The sequence below is a fragment of the Pyrus communis genome, chromosome 3 (genome assembly GCF_041283825.1).
Source record: "Pyrus communis isolate YQ-2024b chromosome 3, ASM4128382v1, whole genome shotgun sequence".
Taxonomy (NCBI): domain Eukaryota; kingdom Viridiplantae; phylum Streptophyta; class Magnoliopsida; order Rosales; family Rosaceae; genus Pyrus; species Pyrus communis.
Genome location: NC_142567.1, coordinates 7,742,136 through 7,758,354, shown reverse-complemented (window position 1 = coordinate 7,758,354; position 16,219 = coordinate 7,742,136). Strand labels below are relative to the sequence as shown.

Genomic DNA, 16,219 nt, shown 5'->3' with positions numbered 1-16,219 from the left:
TTTTTTGTTGTTATTTACTAGAATGGATTAGATGAACATAATTTGAATTGTTATGAGAAAATGGAATGAATAATATTTATAAGCATTTATGTTAAATTAACAATATTAAATATAACATAAACTTATAATATTGAGTAATATAAGAATATATTATGTTAATTTTTTTTTTTTTTTTGCACTCTAATAAGAATATAACCTATACTTATAATATTTAGGAATATAAGAATATAACCCTTCATAAGAATATAACCTAAACTTATAATATTTAGGAATATAAGAATATAAGAATATAACCCTTCATAAGAATATAACCTAAACTTATAATATAAGAATATCCTTTCATATAAGAATATAACCTAAACTTATAATATTTAGGAATATAAGAATATATTAATTAATTTTTTTTGCACTCTAATTGTTATTTGAATTTGTTGTTATTTTGATAAGTTTGATAACTTTTGGTTGTTATTTATTAGAATGGATTAGATGAGCATAATTTTGATAACTTTTTGTTGTTATTTTAATTTGTTTTTACTATAATAGGTGTTGAAAATTAAAAGATTGCAATCATGATAGAATTCGAGGGGTGAAAGATAGAAATTGAAAATTTTGATAGTTATGCCTACATGATAGGGATTGAAAGATTGTAGGCATCTTAGTGTCAACGTAATATTTTACCTTCGTAAAGTGGTAAAATATGGACAAGAGTTGGTTGACAATACCCCGCAATTTTGAAGCGTATACAACTGGAATTAATTTGTTTTTGGATCAAGCAGTTGCAAATGGGTTAATAGTGAAAGTCCACGAGGAATGAAGACTGAACAATATGGATTTACTATGGTTAATTTCAATCAATTGGGATTTAAAGAGGATCCTTTCATACTAGCATCACAAGCATTACAGGCATTTTACGTGGAGGACACGATTGAAAAAGATTGGCACGTAGTTGTTCGAACTCAGCCAAGAGATTTATTTGACGTATTAGAGGATAGTGATGCTATTGATGATTATGCCTCGCCGAACTTGGATGATCGAATTCTTGATAATGAAAATTTCCATACAAGGGTTGGCGTGGAAGAGACTCCCTTTCTTGAATCATTAGCGTTGCCTACCGGGTTCGTTAATCATGCCAATACCGACGAAGAGCTAACAGATGATGACAGGGAATAAATATATTAATTATTTTTTGTATTAATTAGACTTTGTTTTATTTTGTATGCTATGATATCGTATCATAACATATAATCCTTTTGGCTTTGTTTTATTCTGTTTTTTTTTATTATTCTGTTTTATTATGTTCATCTAATTAGACTTTGTTTTATTCTGTTTTTTTTTTTTTTTTTCCTTCGTTTCTGTCGCTTTTAACCGACGCAATATGACATGTGTGTCAGCCTTGGCGTCGGTTTTAACCGACGCAATCGTAGCCTATTTCGACGCAATACGACATGTGTGTCAGCCTTGGCGTCAGTTTTAACCGACGCAATCGTAGCCTATTTCGACGCAATACGACATGTGTGTCAGCCTTGGCGTCGGTTTTAACCGACGCAATCGTAGCCTATTTCGACGCAAGGTACTTGTTGTCAATCATATGTATTACCCCTAATCTTATTTTGAAGCAAGGTACATTAGGAGAAAAACGGCTGTCTCATGTGTCTGGGAGTGGAAGATTTAGGTGTCGATATGAGTTTTGGCGGAATGGATTATTCGTGCCATAAAAGGTAGGGACCTAAATATATATAAAATTCACTTTACAACATAACACCCAAACTGTTAATTAATTGACTTGATTAAAAACTGATACAACAAGTATTTTATGATCAGTGGAGTTCTATAAGGTAAACATGTGCTTTAGGTAGACATCTTATCTTACATATATCTTATAAAATAATTAACAATAACATAATTAGTACAAATGAATAGGCTGCGTTTCCTGAATGTTACATTGCACTTGATCAATATATGCACGCCTTTATAACATGCATGTAATAATATGTCTCGAGATACGCATTCTACGAAACTAATTTCAACGATCCAACCGTCAAACATGTTTGTATATAATTCGAGATCGTATACGAAAAAAATCGCAAAAAACAAACATTCTGGGATGAAGTAACGGGCCATGCATGATCGACGGTTATCAACTAAAAATGACGATTTAACGGTTATTGTAAGCCCGATTTTGATGATTTTTTGCAGCTACACTCCTTGAACCTATATGAATACAATGAATGAATTCGATCTTCAAATTAAAATATTTATACTAGTGGATACCACAAAATCTTACGTTATACTTAATGAAAGTGTGAATAAACTCTTAAGTCTTAGTGAATCTATCGTTTTGATGGGATACGCATTCTACGAAACTAATTTCAACGATCCAACCGTCAAACATGTTTGTATATAATTCGAAATCGTATACGAAAAAAATCGCAAAAAACAAACATTCTGGGATGAAGTAACGGGCCATGCATGATCGACGGTTATCAACTAAAAATGACGATTTAACGGTTATTTTAAGTCCGATTTTGATGATTTTTTACAGCTACACTCCGTGAACCTATATGAATACAATGAATGAATTCGATCTTCAAATTAAAATATTTATACTAGTGGATACCACAAAATCTTACGTTATACTTAATGAAAGTGTGAATAAACTCTTAAGTCTTAGTGAATCTATCGTTTTGATGGGATACGCATTCTACGAAACTAATTTCAACGATCCAACCGTCAAACATGTTTGTATATAATTCGAGATCGTATACGAAAAAAATCGCAAAAAACAAACATTCTGGGATGAAGTAACGGGCCATGCATGATCGACGGTTATCAACTAAAAATGACGATTTAACGGTTATTTTAAGTCCGATTTTGATGATTTTTTACAGCTACACTCCGTGAACCTATATGAATACAATGAATGAATTCGATCTTCAAATTAAAATATTTATACTAGTGGATACCACAAAATCTTACGTTATACTTAATGAAAGTGTGAATAAACTCTTAAGTCTTAGTGAATCTATCGTTTTGATGGGATACGCATTCTACGAAACTAATTTCAACGATCCAACCGTCAAACATGTTTGTATATAATTCGAGATCGTATACAAAAAAAATCGCAAAAAACAAACATTCTGGGATGAAGTAACGGGCCATGCATGATCGACGGTTATCAACTAAAAATGACGATTTAACGGTTATTGTAAGCCCGATTTTGATGATTTTTTGCAGCTACACTCCTTGAACCTATATGAATACAATGAATGAATTCGATCTTCAAATTAAAATATTAGTGGATACCACAAAATCTTACGTTATACTAGTGGATACCACAAAATCTTACGTTATACTTAATGAAAGTGTGATGATCAACAATGAAAATTGATGATTTTGTAAAAAGAATAAAATGCAAGCTTTGAATTACATTGACAAGGTTTAAACTTTTGAGAAATGCTCATCTAATCCATTATAGTAAATAACAACCAAATGTTATCAAATTATCAAAATAACAACAAATTATATGTTATCAAAGTCATCTAATCCATTATAGTAAATAACAACCAAATGTTATCAAAGTTAAACTTTTGAGAAATGCTCATCTAATCCATAATATATACTTATATTACTAAATATTATAAGTTTATGTTATATTTAATATTGTTAATTTAACATAAATGCTTATAAATATTATTCATTCCATTTTCTCAAAACAACTCAAATTATGTTCATCTAATCCATTCTAGTAAATAACAACAAAAAATTATCAAAATAAAAACAAATTAAAATAACAATTACAGTGCAAAAAAAATTAATTCAACTTAATAAATTTATTTATTAAAATATTATATGAGATAACTAATTACTTTTTAATTTTGGATTAAAATTTTTTAATTTTTTTGTTTCTATTTTTATCCTTCTTCTCTTTTTTTTGTAACTGAAAACTTTTTTTTTTTATGTTGGGAGGGAATTTTCCTGGTTTTTTTGCACGGAGGAATGGGTTGGAAGACTTTGTCAGTCATTATCATAAAAATCTGTCAGAGACATTACACAAATATGTCGAGAGTATCTGCTACAATGGATTTTCTGTCAGAGACACTACACAAATTTGTTCTTTTTTCGACGCAAATTTTATCTTATTTCGACACAAACTTGTTCTTATTTCGATGTTATAAAAATCTGTCAGTCTAACGTCGGTTTTAACCGACGCAATGTGGCCTAATTTCGACGGTACTGACATAGTATGTCAGCCTATAATGATGTTCAGTCAGACGGTACTGTCCTCAGTCAAAAGCTATAAGACATAGTGTCGGTTTTAAGCGACACAATGGGTCCTTATTTCGACGCAATGGGTCCTTATTTCGACGCAATGCTTCCTTATTTCGACACTATGCCGCATAACGTCGGTTTTAACCGACGCAAGGGTCTGAAAATTATGTCAGGCTTTCTGCCCAAAGTATGTCAAGCCCAAAGTATGTCAGGTCTGTAGCTTTCTGCCCAAAGTATGTCAGGTCTGTGTAGGCTTGCTGTCAAAGTCAGACCTTGTGTCGGTTTTAACCGACGCAAAGTGTTCATATTTCGACGCTATGCAATTATCCACATTTAATCTTCTTGATTTCCTATCTCTGACTCTCGTCCCTATCCCCCACTTCCCCATTTCTGTCTCGCGTCTCTATCCCCCACTTCCCCACCCACTTCCCCATTTCTGTCTCTCGTCTCTATCCCCCACTTCCCCACTTCTGTCTCTCATCTCTATCCCCCACTTCATATTCCTTCCAGTTCTGTCTCTCGTCTCTTTCCCCCATTTCAGGCATATTCCTTCTCCTTCCATTAAATTTTGCTATGGATAGTTCTCGTGAAGATCAACGTTCTGAAGAACGTCACTTGGAAGAGGACGAGGGTGATGCTGGTTCTTTTTTGAATTGTTATTAATCTCAGTTTTTATTTTTATTTTTTTGTGTGTGTGTTTGAACTATTATTATTGCTAAACTGAAAATATACATTTGTTTCCTGGTTTTTAATTGTGTGTTTGTATTAACAAGGTACATCTCAACGGAGGCGTGGACCCTCAATTCCTAAATGGACGAAACAACTTTGTTCGTTTGATTCGTCCGGAAAATGCATTAGTGATAATGCTAGTGCTTTTTCAAAACATGTAGCAGCGGAGGTTAGGGACTATAGAAATCTGCCGTTGGAGAAAGATTGGCGTAAGGTTACAGAAGAAGATAAGGAAGCTTTCTGGAATAGAATAAAGGTATATATAGATGTTTTTATTTTTAGTTGAAAATAGAATAATAGGTCAATGATTGTATTAATATTTGACTAGCGTGATTTTTTTTGTTTTTTGTTTTTATGTATGTAGGGAAATATTTTTTTTGAAGATGCAGATATAGTAAAAATGCCTTTGATCCGTCATATGACGCTTAAGATTGCAGAGCATGCGCACAAAGAATTTAGAAATAAGTTAAAAAAAAAGTATTATACTAAAAGACCAGAAGAGGTGCGCAGCGAGCCTCCTCCTGATGTGATTCCTGCCCAGTGGGATGATTTGTTGACATATTGGAATAGAGACAAAACAAAGGTAAACCTTACACGATTTATTTCGTTATAACTTTAAAGTTGCCTAATATAATTTTTTTTTTTTTTTCGTTCGTTTTTTTTCAGGAGGTTGCTGTAAAAAATAAGATTAATCGGGGATTAAAATCAATGAACCATACTACTGGTACAAAATCCTTTGCAAGAGTGCGGGAAGAATATGTATGGATTGTACATTTTGAAGAGATGATTAATTTTAAATAATTATATTTATTTTTAGTATGAGGTTTGCTTAATTTGTTTGTGTGAAATTTTATTTTTGATAAAGCGGAAGAAGCATGGGAAAGAAGCAGATCCTGTAACCTTTTTTCGTGAATGTCATACACGAAAAGATAAAACATGGATTGATGAAACATCGGAGCATACAGGGGTAATTGATTTTTTCGTGTTAGTATTTGATTTTACTAGTATTTATTATCTATAGCTTATATTTCTGTTTTACGATTGAATTTTTGTTTTTAAAAATTGTAATGCAAGTCAACAATGGAGAGCAACCTGCAAACATTGATTGAGTCGGGCCAAGACGATAATGAAGATCTTAGGACCCAAGTTTATGTTGAAACTATGGGTCCTGAGAGGTATAATAGAGTCAGAGGATACGGTCATGGTGTGACTCCTGATATGGTGTCTTATGCATCTTCTTCATCTTCTACATCAATTTCCTCCAGGAGATCATCTAAGAGTTCAATGGCGTTGCTGATGACTCAAAATAATGAGTTGAAATTGAGGGACGAAAATAATAATAAACGGATTTCGGACCTAGAGAACAAGCAAAATCAGTTGTTTGCATGGTTTTTTCAAAGATTTCAGCCACAACCACCGTATAGCCCGGGAACCCAACAATCAGGCCACAGTCAACCTCCTCAACAGTCGGGCCAAAGTCAGCCTCCCCCTGCATATCCGTATGCTGGCCATAATCAGCAACCTCCATATCTTGTGTATCCGATGCCTGCGCCGCCCATGCCATACATGCAGCAGCCGCCCATGCCATACATGCAGCAGCCACTTTGTCAAGTGCCAGTATATCGACCTGAGATGGCTGCTCCTATTGGATCTTTTCCTGAAGTTCCAGTTGGGGGGTTTTCTGGAATGCTTGCAGGTGTTGGATTTGATGTGGACTTGTCGAGGATTTTTGGATCAGATGGAGGATCTCAAGGAGGAGGATCTCAAGCAGAAGGTTCTCAAGCAGAAGGATCTGGACGACGTTCAGGCGCAGATTCGGTTGGGTAGTTTAATTGGTTCTTTTTCTTGTCGGTTAAATACGACAGTATAATTGGTCTATCTTTTTGTTTTTTTATGTTATGTTTGTAATGTCGGATTTAATGTTCGTTACGACGGACGACTTTTTGGATTTTATGTGAAATGTTAGATGTACAGTTTGGCATTATTGTTTTTGTTATTTATTTAGATCTTAAAATTTATAATTTTGATTATATAATTTACTTTAGTTGGAATTAATTGATTAATTGAAATTGCATGCAGTTGTCCATCTATTTTTATTATTATTAACAAATATAGTGTCGGTTAAGACCGTTACTAGGTTTTATATTTTATTTATTTAATTGTTATCTAACGTCGGTTTAAGGAATATTTTATTTATTTAATTTTAATATAATGTCGCTTTAAAGCGACAGTAGACTGCATACTTTATAATTAAATAGCTGATGCACGTGTAAGTATGCGTCGCTTTAAACCGACGTTAAGGTTAGTGTCGCTTTAAAGCGACACTGTATAGTGGCGGATTAAGCTCAAAAAGCGACATTGAAGCCCTTTCGCGACGCTAGCAATAGTGTCGCTATTGAAAAGCGACATTACATTGTTTAATGTCGGATTTGTGCCAAATTTTCGACAAAAATTTGATTTCTCGTCGGTTTGTCCTCCGCCGGTGATAGCATATATTGTAGTACTCCGCCTCCGCCATTAGATTATACTAAAACTGCAAAAGAAACCACCAGCTCCACCACCCCTTTGAAGCACCCTGTAGGTGGAGAAACCCCAAGCATGCCGTCAATCCCGCTCTTACTGTCTTAGCCTCCGATTCCAGAGCCGCTTCTTTCTCTAGAGATGGAGAAACCCCAAACGCAGAGTTTGTGATCTTCCTTGTCATTATCGATGGGGTTTGAAAACTGCTGTCAGATTCTTGTGATGGGACTTGTGACTATAAATAGGGTTTGAAAGTTGACGGCAGCAACTGTCAGTTTCTTCTACCTTTGTTCTCACCCCTTCTCTCTCCTAAAATGGAGGAGGAGTTGGTTCGGCCCCCCCCTTGGATTCAGTTTTTGCCTGGTGGAAGAAAGCGATAAACCAAAAAAGCAACTGCACGTAGCAGTTTCAAACCACGCCATGTTCAACTTCTCTCCTGTGGAGTTGCAGGCTTTTATTTCGTGTTATTGACATTTTAAAAATTTTATTCTACACTCTTCATCAGAGTATTTTTCTTTCTAAATATGAAAAGTTTGGAATGTAAAATGAGATTTTTGGAATGTCAATAACAATTCCCTTGTTCTATTCTTTTTTTGTTCTTTGATTATTTGACTTACTATTTTACAAAAATGCCCCCTTAAAAATTATATCCCTCTTTTTAGTTTTTGAACAAATGATATTATTTATATTAAGGAGTGTACGCTTAACTTCATAATAAATTAGTAATAATGTTGTTCAATCTCGTCAAATAATCTAAAATCTCACACTTACAAATACAAATGTATCAATGCCATGTCCTTCAGTTTGGTTTTCTCCCTCTCCTTCCATTTTTTTTTTCACGTTGATTTATTTTCATTTCCCAGGAATTTCACTTCAGTTGATTTTTTTTTTGTTTGAGGGGCTTTTATGTCCAAATATTTTAAGTCCTGGGATACTAAATTTTTTTATTTTTTAATACTAGAGATTAGAGATTAGAGACTAGTAAAGATGTATCGATGTATAAAAATGAAAAAAAAAAAATGTAAATTTAATTAGCATTTGATAATTAATACACTCGTGAAATTTATTCAAAAATTATATTTGTAGGATACGTTGGCTTTCCAAATTTAAATGCCCAACCAACGTCTTATAAAACCAGCACTGCCTCCAGATACCTTTCCATGTACAGAAAGGTTATGCAACTAAAATCTGGCTAAGAAAATATTTGGGGCAAAATTATGCCAGATATTATTTCCTGAATTTGGTCAAAACGTTGATTAGGTAAGCCTGATTTAGCGTGGGAGCACTTGATATGTATTTAGTCAATTTCAAAGCTCAATCAGGAGTCTTTTATTTTGTGGAATTTTCTGCTTCTAATTCTTATTTATTATTGATTTAAATTAATTATATTTTAACGACTGTAAATTATTGATAGAAATGAGTTTCATATTATAAGATATGTTCTAATATGTGATTCAGAATCACCTACCAATTTGTGGACACAACTCTAATGTTATTCATTTGTTGAGTATGCATTTTTTTTAGTTGAAGCGGTCAAATTTTATTGACATGATTAATCCTAATAGAATCTTTAAAACGGACATCCGGATAAAGTTTGGGGTTCCAAAATAAATAGAAATCTTGCTTAAAAAAATAAAGCCATCATAATCAATTGCTTATAAATTATGACCATTATTCACTCACTTCTTATTGTAAATATATCGTTGTATAAAAAAAAAAAAAAAACATGTTGATTTGCTAACTTAACCAATCCATGGGGGGCATCCATTTAAGCTCGCGTGGTCTTGACCTCACACGAATTGAGCAGGAGTATAAATAGGGGATTCTGTGGGAGGGGTAGGAAGGAAAGAGAGTGAGAAACACAACATTATTACGGAGGACATGAAGCAAGGTATTGTCCTCCAATGGATTTCTCTACTCTCCATTTTCACACTCTTTTCCTTGTCTCAGTCCTTCGACTACGGCGAAGCTCTCTCCAAGAGTCTCCTCTACTTTGAGTCCCAACGTTCCGGCCGCTTGCCCCACAACCAACGAGTCACCTGGCGTCACCATTCCGGCCTCAACGATGGCCTAGAACAAGGGGTCAGTCATCCATTTTATCATTACAACTCATCAATCATATTCAACATGTTAGTAGCTCAGTTGGTTAACATTCATCAATCGTAATTATCGTTTAAATAAGGTGTATACGTGATTGGTGTGATGCATTTTGTTTGGCGTATGTATTCATGTATATTTTTCAGGTAGACTTGGTGGGAGGGTACTATGATGCTGGTGATAATGTGAAATTTGGTCTGCCAATGGCTTTTACAATAACAATGCTCTCCTGGGGTGTAATTGAGTACGGCAAACAAATGGAGGATGCTGGAGAGTACAATCATGCCTTAGAAGCTATCAAATGGGGGACTGATTATTTCATCAAGGCTCATACTCACGCAAATGTTTTGTGGGCTGAGGTAATAATGAAATAAAACTGTGGAAACATCTCACAGTCTGACTTGTTATTAGAATTTAAAATTAAAAGTGGTATAGATTCAGTTTGCAACATAATATTTCAAACCATCAATAACTTCGAGTCCTTCAATAAATTTATTGCGTATATGATTGTTAGGTTGGCGATGGATCTACTGATCACTACTGTTGGCAACGGCCGGAGGACATGACGACCTCTCGACAAGCCTACAAGGTCGATGAGAATCATCCCGGATCAGATATTGCCGGTGAGACTGCGGCCGCTACGGCAGCGGCTGCCATTGTGTTTAGGAAAACCAACCCACATTACTCTGGCCTACTTCTACACCATGCACAACAGGTAACATATTTAATTAGTGTGATGCTGCCCTATATACAAAAATATACAAGGTTGATACACATCTATGCAAGGGTTGGTGTGCTGGTTACCAAAGTATAATGGTATTGGTCAAAATATGCACTTTCAAATATCTTTTACAAATTTATTCAATGTACTTAACATTAATAACTAATCAGGGAATTGGATTTGTTGGCAGTTGTTTGAATTTGGTGACAAATATAGAGGGAAGTATGATGAGAATATTGAAGTGGTGAAAGGGCACTACACATCTTGGAGTGGTTACATGGATGAGTTGCTTTGGGCAGCTTTGTGGTTGTACAAAGCTACAAACAATGAGGATTATTTGAACTATGTTTTGAACAATGCTCAGTCTCTTGGGGGCACTACTTGGGCCATGAAAGAGTTCAGCTGGGATGTCAAGTATGCTGGTGTTCAAATCATTGCTTCAATGGTAACTAAACTTAACCTTTACTACGTTTATATACTACAAGAAAAACCGACAATAATTGCTAATATTAGTTGTACATTATGCTATAAACTGTGTACTAGTAGCAAATAGAGTGGGTAAAAAGCATATCAGTGGCTAATGGGTTGGCAAATAGTTGGGGTTTTACACAAGGCATTTTGTGAAAATAATCGATTGTCAATTTTTGTTGTATTGCTAATTCTTTTTTGCTAAAAGAAATTATAATAAGTTCATGTGCATAGATTTTCATGAACCAATTATGTATTGTGAGGCTCATAATGCAACAATACCTCACCGTAAATATTGCATCTAAGACTCCAGTTACTTACGCCGACGAGCTTCGGGATCCCTTATTATAGATGTGATTTACCATGTGCTTAGTAATATTTACAAATATTTAACTTGATGGTTTCAATTCCTTAACTCTCACAAACGTTTTCTTTTCTAGTTTCTAAGGGAAGAGAAGCACAAGCAACACATGCACATACTGCAACAGTACCGTTCTAAAGCAGAGTTTTACATGTGCGCTTGCCTTGACAAAAACAATGTAACCAACGTGCAACGCACCCCAGGAGGATTATTGTACATCCGCCAATGGAACAACATGCAATACGTTTCAAACGCAGCGTTTTTACTCACAATATACTCTGATTACATCCAAGCCTCTCATCACAATCTTACTTGCGACAAAGGACGGGTGGGCCCACAAGAAATCTTATCTTTTACCAAATCACAGGTTGATTACATTCTGGGGTCCAATCCAATGGGCATGAGCTACTTGGTTGGGTATGGACCAAAATACCCTCGAAGGCTGCATCACAGAGGAGCATCCGTTGATTCGTATAAGAAGAACAAGGGTTTCATTGGGTGCACTCAGGGGTACGATAACTGGTATGGGAGGCGGGGTCCAAACCCTAACGTGCTTGTTGGGGCACTGGTTGGTGGGCCTGATGGCAACGATGGATTCAGAGATGAAAGGTGGAATTACATGCAGACTGAGGCATGCACTTATAATACTGCAACATTAGTGGGAGTTCTTGCTAAATTGGATAGATTAGAAGGTGATTATCTGTCTCCTAATCAACCATTAATAGCTTCAAGCTAGCTAGTTAATAAGATGTGTATGTATGAAAACGTCTTTCAATTGGCCTCATAGTTTTGATAAACAACTCAACATACAGTGCTATATCAATGTATAATCACACTATATATATACAAAGAAGCAAATGATGGAACAATAATAGAAAATATGGAAATGACACAAGAATTCCAATAGCAATAATCATAAAGAAATTCACAACATCAATTATATATGAGATTAATATAAACAACTAGAGAGAAAGTTAGAAATACTAACAAAATTAGAGATTGAGGCCTGCATAAATGCAATATCTTAATGACAGAATTTCGCCCCCACTCTTGATTGTAGTTCGGTAGGCGTCTGTCTCACATGATTCAACAATCTATAATCCGAAGTCAAAGCACTTCAATCTTCGAACTTTGGCGAACTTTATATATTCCGTACTCTCAAGACATGACTCAATAGACAAACGAAGAATGAGAGAAATAGAGTGGGGAAACCCTATTTCTCAAGAGTAAGAATTAACTTTTTTTTCTTCTATTCTTAATGATAATGATTTTATGAGTTTATATAGAACCCAAGTACTTCTTGTTAAAGAGATGTAACTTTTCATCTATAAGTATACATCATTTGATAAGGGAATGCACCTAAATAACATAACCTTTCTAAGAAATATGGTTAACACTATTTTTCATTCAATTATTAAAATTATATATTACAATATTTTATACTATAATATATAATTTCTAACAATCCCCCACATGAATGAAAAATCAGGAAGAATTTGAGAGTATACAGGCGGACAAGAGATGCATCGGGAGAGGTGTCTTTTGGACTTGAACCTACCCTAGTGAATACTTATTGGATTTACTTGGTGATGTAGTGGATGTGGAAGATCTTGAACTGTTCACCACAACAGTAAACCAAGACAATAAGCAACACACATCTCTTATCCTAATATATTACAATTCATACGGTTATGTTCATTTTGGTCCTGAACAAATCTCGGATTCATGAGAGTTTTAGAGAATTTAGCCATCTCATACTCATAGAAGCGCCCCAATTCTACTCTCATATAGGTGACCACTGATTAAGAATAGTCTGCTCCATTCCTCTTATTTATAAGATATCACTGTCATTATAAGTATAAATATACACCCTAAAATTTCTGCAGACAACACACTTCTTCCATCATAGAAATGACGTATATAGTGTTTAACTTCTTTGAATCATGCCCAACCAGTTTGCCTATTGAACTTAGACCATGTGATCTCCAATCAACTAAGTTAGGTTTCCGCCTGGCTGATTGATTAGTTATGTTAGCTTTAGCCTCATTCCCCTCAATGATCAACTTACTCTCTAGTCAATTCTTTAATATTGGATCCACGAGGTTGACTTTCACTATGTTGTTATGAAATCATATTTCATATGAGAGTAGTCATTTGAAATGTCAAGTCCTCAAAATTATATTAGGACTTAATTACTAAGTGTTTGGCTAACACTTGGGTAAACTCCCTCACATTTAAGGTATTTGTCAGAAGGTCTCTAACCTTACCATACCTTAAACAATTACTCATTACAAGAGATGACATCTTAAATGTCACTCAATTAGCAAATTACTTTTAACAAACCCCAAGTGTTCTTTCATAATTGCGGTTGTTTTAGTGCTATCACTCAATTGATCATTTTTTTTCCGTACTTTAAGTAGGAAGCAATGAAGACTATATCTTCTTATAATCAGGGCCTTAATGCCTCACTAGCAGTTTTTGGAAAAACACCTATTGGCTTTCATCCTTTAGCTTATAAGATTTCAAAATTGCCACGGGTCTCAAACCCCCACACAAGAATGTTATCTCACTTTTTGCCTTGGCCCCCACAATTCATTCGTCATCTTTCCAAAACAATGTTAATTAATTCATCTCAAATGAATTCTGGATTTCTCAAGTAACTTATACTCTTGACTTATGGCAACACTCGATTTTTAGTTGCCATGAAATAACTTGTCTTGACAAAAGCATTAGGCCATAATCATTCTTGCACTACAAGGTTACATCTCTATGGTTTATGGCACCGCGTTCTAGTGCCTTCTGCCAGGTGGTGCATCCTTTTAACAACCTCAAACATCATCTGGTGATAGAGGAAATACATTAAAAAACCTCCAGGCCCTCATGCCCATTCTATTTTACTAGTATTGTATCTTTCTCATGATCAACAACTTGGACAAATGCAAGCACGACATGCTTCTCAAATATTCTTGCACAAATTCAAGTATTTATGCGTATGCCATGCTTATCCTTACCTGAAATATACTGGAAACAAGTGGCATAGTATCAATCAAACTAAAATTTAAACTTCTAAACTTGCCACCGCAAGTACAATACTGCTTGGCAACATATACATCCATTCCACCACCAAATGCTTTATCATGGAATTTTGTGTTGTAAAAACATCACCCTGGCATATCAAGCCCATATATGGCTTCGTTAAATCATATGGAATGTTTTGCATCTTCCCTATCAAGACATGATTTGTCTGGGCATGAAGCCATTCCATCTTCCATTTTAAATAATGGGATTCTATCCATCAATTCAAATTCATTCCTTTTTGAAAAAACAAAAGGAACTGATCATTTCATGAACTGGTATATCATTGTAACCGTGCTACATTTGTAGATAAACCAAATTTTTTAATAAGCCATTTCACAACATCTAAGGCCTTTCTTTTACCAAATTGAGACAACTAATATTAGATCTAATGCTACTCAATCTAGTTGTTAATTGAATGAAACAAACATTTCTTCACAACAAAGATAATGTGGTTGTAATGATAGCACAAACTCAATAAGCTGGAGAATAACTTATGATATAACGGATTTTAGATTCAACTCAAACTTCCAAGATTTTGGTTGGTCTTTGTTCTTCTTGTGCTTCCTCACTGATTTGGCCTTCGTGTATTTGATTTGAGCGAATTAATATGTCTTTATTTTTTATGTCAGTTACTGACCATTTTGTACCAACTTATGAGAATGTAAAGGCGAAAATAGGTGGAGTTTTTACCTAGTGGCGGAAATTGACCATGTCTATGATTTGTGAAGTGGGTTCGATCCTAACCAATTCTCCTCCCTCTTAACTGCTAACTGTTTAACCCACTAATGCAATCTTTCTAGGCAAAAATGAAAAGAACGTCGTCATGCAGCAGAGCAGCATGATAAACCATATGTAGGGATTTCAACCAAACGAGACCTTAATGTTTTTGAGTTTCTTTAGCATTTTATTTTATTTCTTATTCTAACGTCTCCGCACTAAGAGCTCCCGGCGACGATAGAGGAACCAATCGCCTGCCGCCGCGGGTTGGCTTTCGGTTTTCTAATTTCAATTATTTTTCAATTAAATTATATAACAGGAATTTGAATAGAATGTATTTGAGGATAGGGATGAAACTGGTTAAAGAGATTATGGTTTTGTTTTAAAAAAAACACACACACACACACACACACAACTGCATTTATCAAGTGGATTAGAATTTGGAAGAGGTTCAACCACAATTGCAATTGCAACCAAAGAAAACAAGTCTTGAATTGTTAAAGATTACAAATTAACCAAACAAATTATTAACCTTAAAAAACAAAACATATTCTTCTAGTCCAAATCAAATCAAATCTTGCTTCAATCTCTTCCTTCAAATCAAATCAAATCTTGCTTCAATCTCTTCCTTCCTTAAGCCCTCTCTCTCTGGATTCTCCTGGCAAGTTCGACATCCTTGGGCATGATCGTGACGCGCTTGGCATGAATGGCGCACAGGTTACTGTCCTCAAACAACCCAACAAGGTACGCCTCCGCAGCCTCCTGCAGTGCAAACACAGCGTGGCTCTGGAAACGAAGATCCGTCTTGAAGTCCTGCGCTATCTCACGAACCAGCCTCTGGAACGGCAGCTTCCTGATCAGAAGCTCTGTGCTCTTCTGGTACTTGCGGATTTCACGGAGAGCGACGGTTCCAGGGCGGTATCTGTGCGGCTTCTTCACGCCTCCGGTGGTTGGGGTTGCTTTCCTATATATCGTGGCCGCAAGTTGCTTCCTTGGAGCCTTGCCTCCGGGGACTTGCGAGCAGTTTACTTTGTACGGGCCATCTCGAAAACCGAAATTAGGTTTGGAGAAGATAGGAGATTCTGTTCTCATAAACTTAGGTCGCACCTGTCGCTGTGTTTCGTCCGTGCGTAAACTATATATAGTGCTCAAAGAGGCGGTGGAGTTGTGGGTCGCCTGGTTTCACATTTACATTTTTGTCTCGCTTTCTGATCAGATGGTCATTATATCCGCTTATTGTGTTTTTTACGACCCTTAAT

At 35.3% G+C, this 16,219-nt stretch overlaps 2 protein-coding genes and 1 pseudogene across 2 annotated transcripts; 2 read left to right on the top strand and 1 right to left on the bottom strand.

The window, feature by feature from the left end:
- Positions 1–4,842: 4,842 nt before the first annotated feature.
- LOC148697844 (uncharacterized) lies at positions 4,843–6,825 on the top strand. The gene is made up of 6 exons (XM_088690313.1): positions 4,843–4,909; positions 5,043–5,254; positions 5,363–5,581; positions 5,665–5,757; positions 5,864–5,965; positions 6,073–6,825. Exons 1-6 carry the CDS (start codon positions 4,843–4,845, stop codon positions 6,823–6,825), a joined length of 1,446 nt encoding a protein of 481 aa, XP_088546439.1.
- Positions 6,826–9,376: 2,551 nt separating this feature from the next.
- On the top strand, positions 9,377–12,003 carry LOC137716472 (endoglucanase 11). Its single transcript, XM_068455932.2, has 5 exons — positions 9,377–9,600; positions 9,762–9,974; positions 10,130–10,330; positions 10,527–10,781; positions 11,245–12,003. Exons 1-5 carry the CDS (start codon positions 9,400–9,402, stop codon positions 11,899–11,901), a joined length of 1,527 nt encoding a protein of 508 aa, XP_068312033.2. The 5' UTR covers positions 9,377–9,399; the 3' UTR covers positions 11,902–12,003.
- A 3,442-nt stretch (positions 12,004–15,445) lies between these two features.
- Positions 15,446–16,003, bottom strand: LOC137714085 (histone H3.3-like; annotated as a pseudogene).
- Positions 16,004–16,219: the final 216 nt, after the last annotated feature.

Bases quoted from the DNA above. Each gene is read 5' to 3' on its own strand.
- LOC148697844 (XM_088690313.1), top strand. From the start codon at position 4,843: ATGGATAGTTCTCGTGAAGATCAACGTTCTGAAGAACGTCACTTGGAA. The intron at 4,910-5,042 runs GTTCTTTTTTGA...TGTATTAACAAG, and splicing joins AGAGGACGAGGGTGATGCTG to GTACATCTCAACGGAGGCGT. The intron at 5,758-5,863 runs GTATGGATTGTA...TTTTTGATAAAG, and splicing joins CAAGAGTGCGGGAAGAATAT to CGGAAGAAGCATGGGAAAGA.
- LOC137716472 (XM_068455932.2), top strand. From the start codon at position 9,400: ATGAAGCAAGGTATTGTCCTCCAATGGATTTCTCTACTCTCCATTTTC. The intron at 9,601-9,761 runs GTCAGTCATCCA...TATATTTTTCAG, and splicing joins ACGATGGCCTAGAACAAGGG to GTAGACTTGGTGGGAGGGTA. The intron at 10,331-10,526 runs GTAACATATTTA...ATTTGTTGGCAG, and splicing joins TTCTACACCATGCACAACAG to TTGTTTGAATTTGGTGACAA.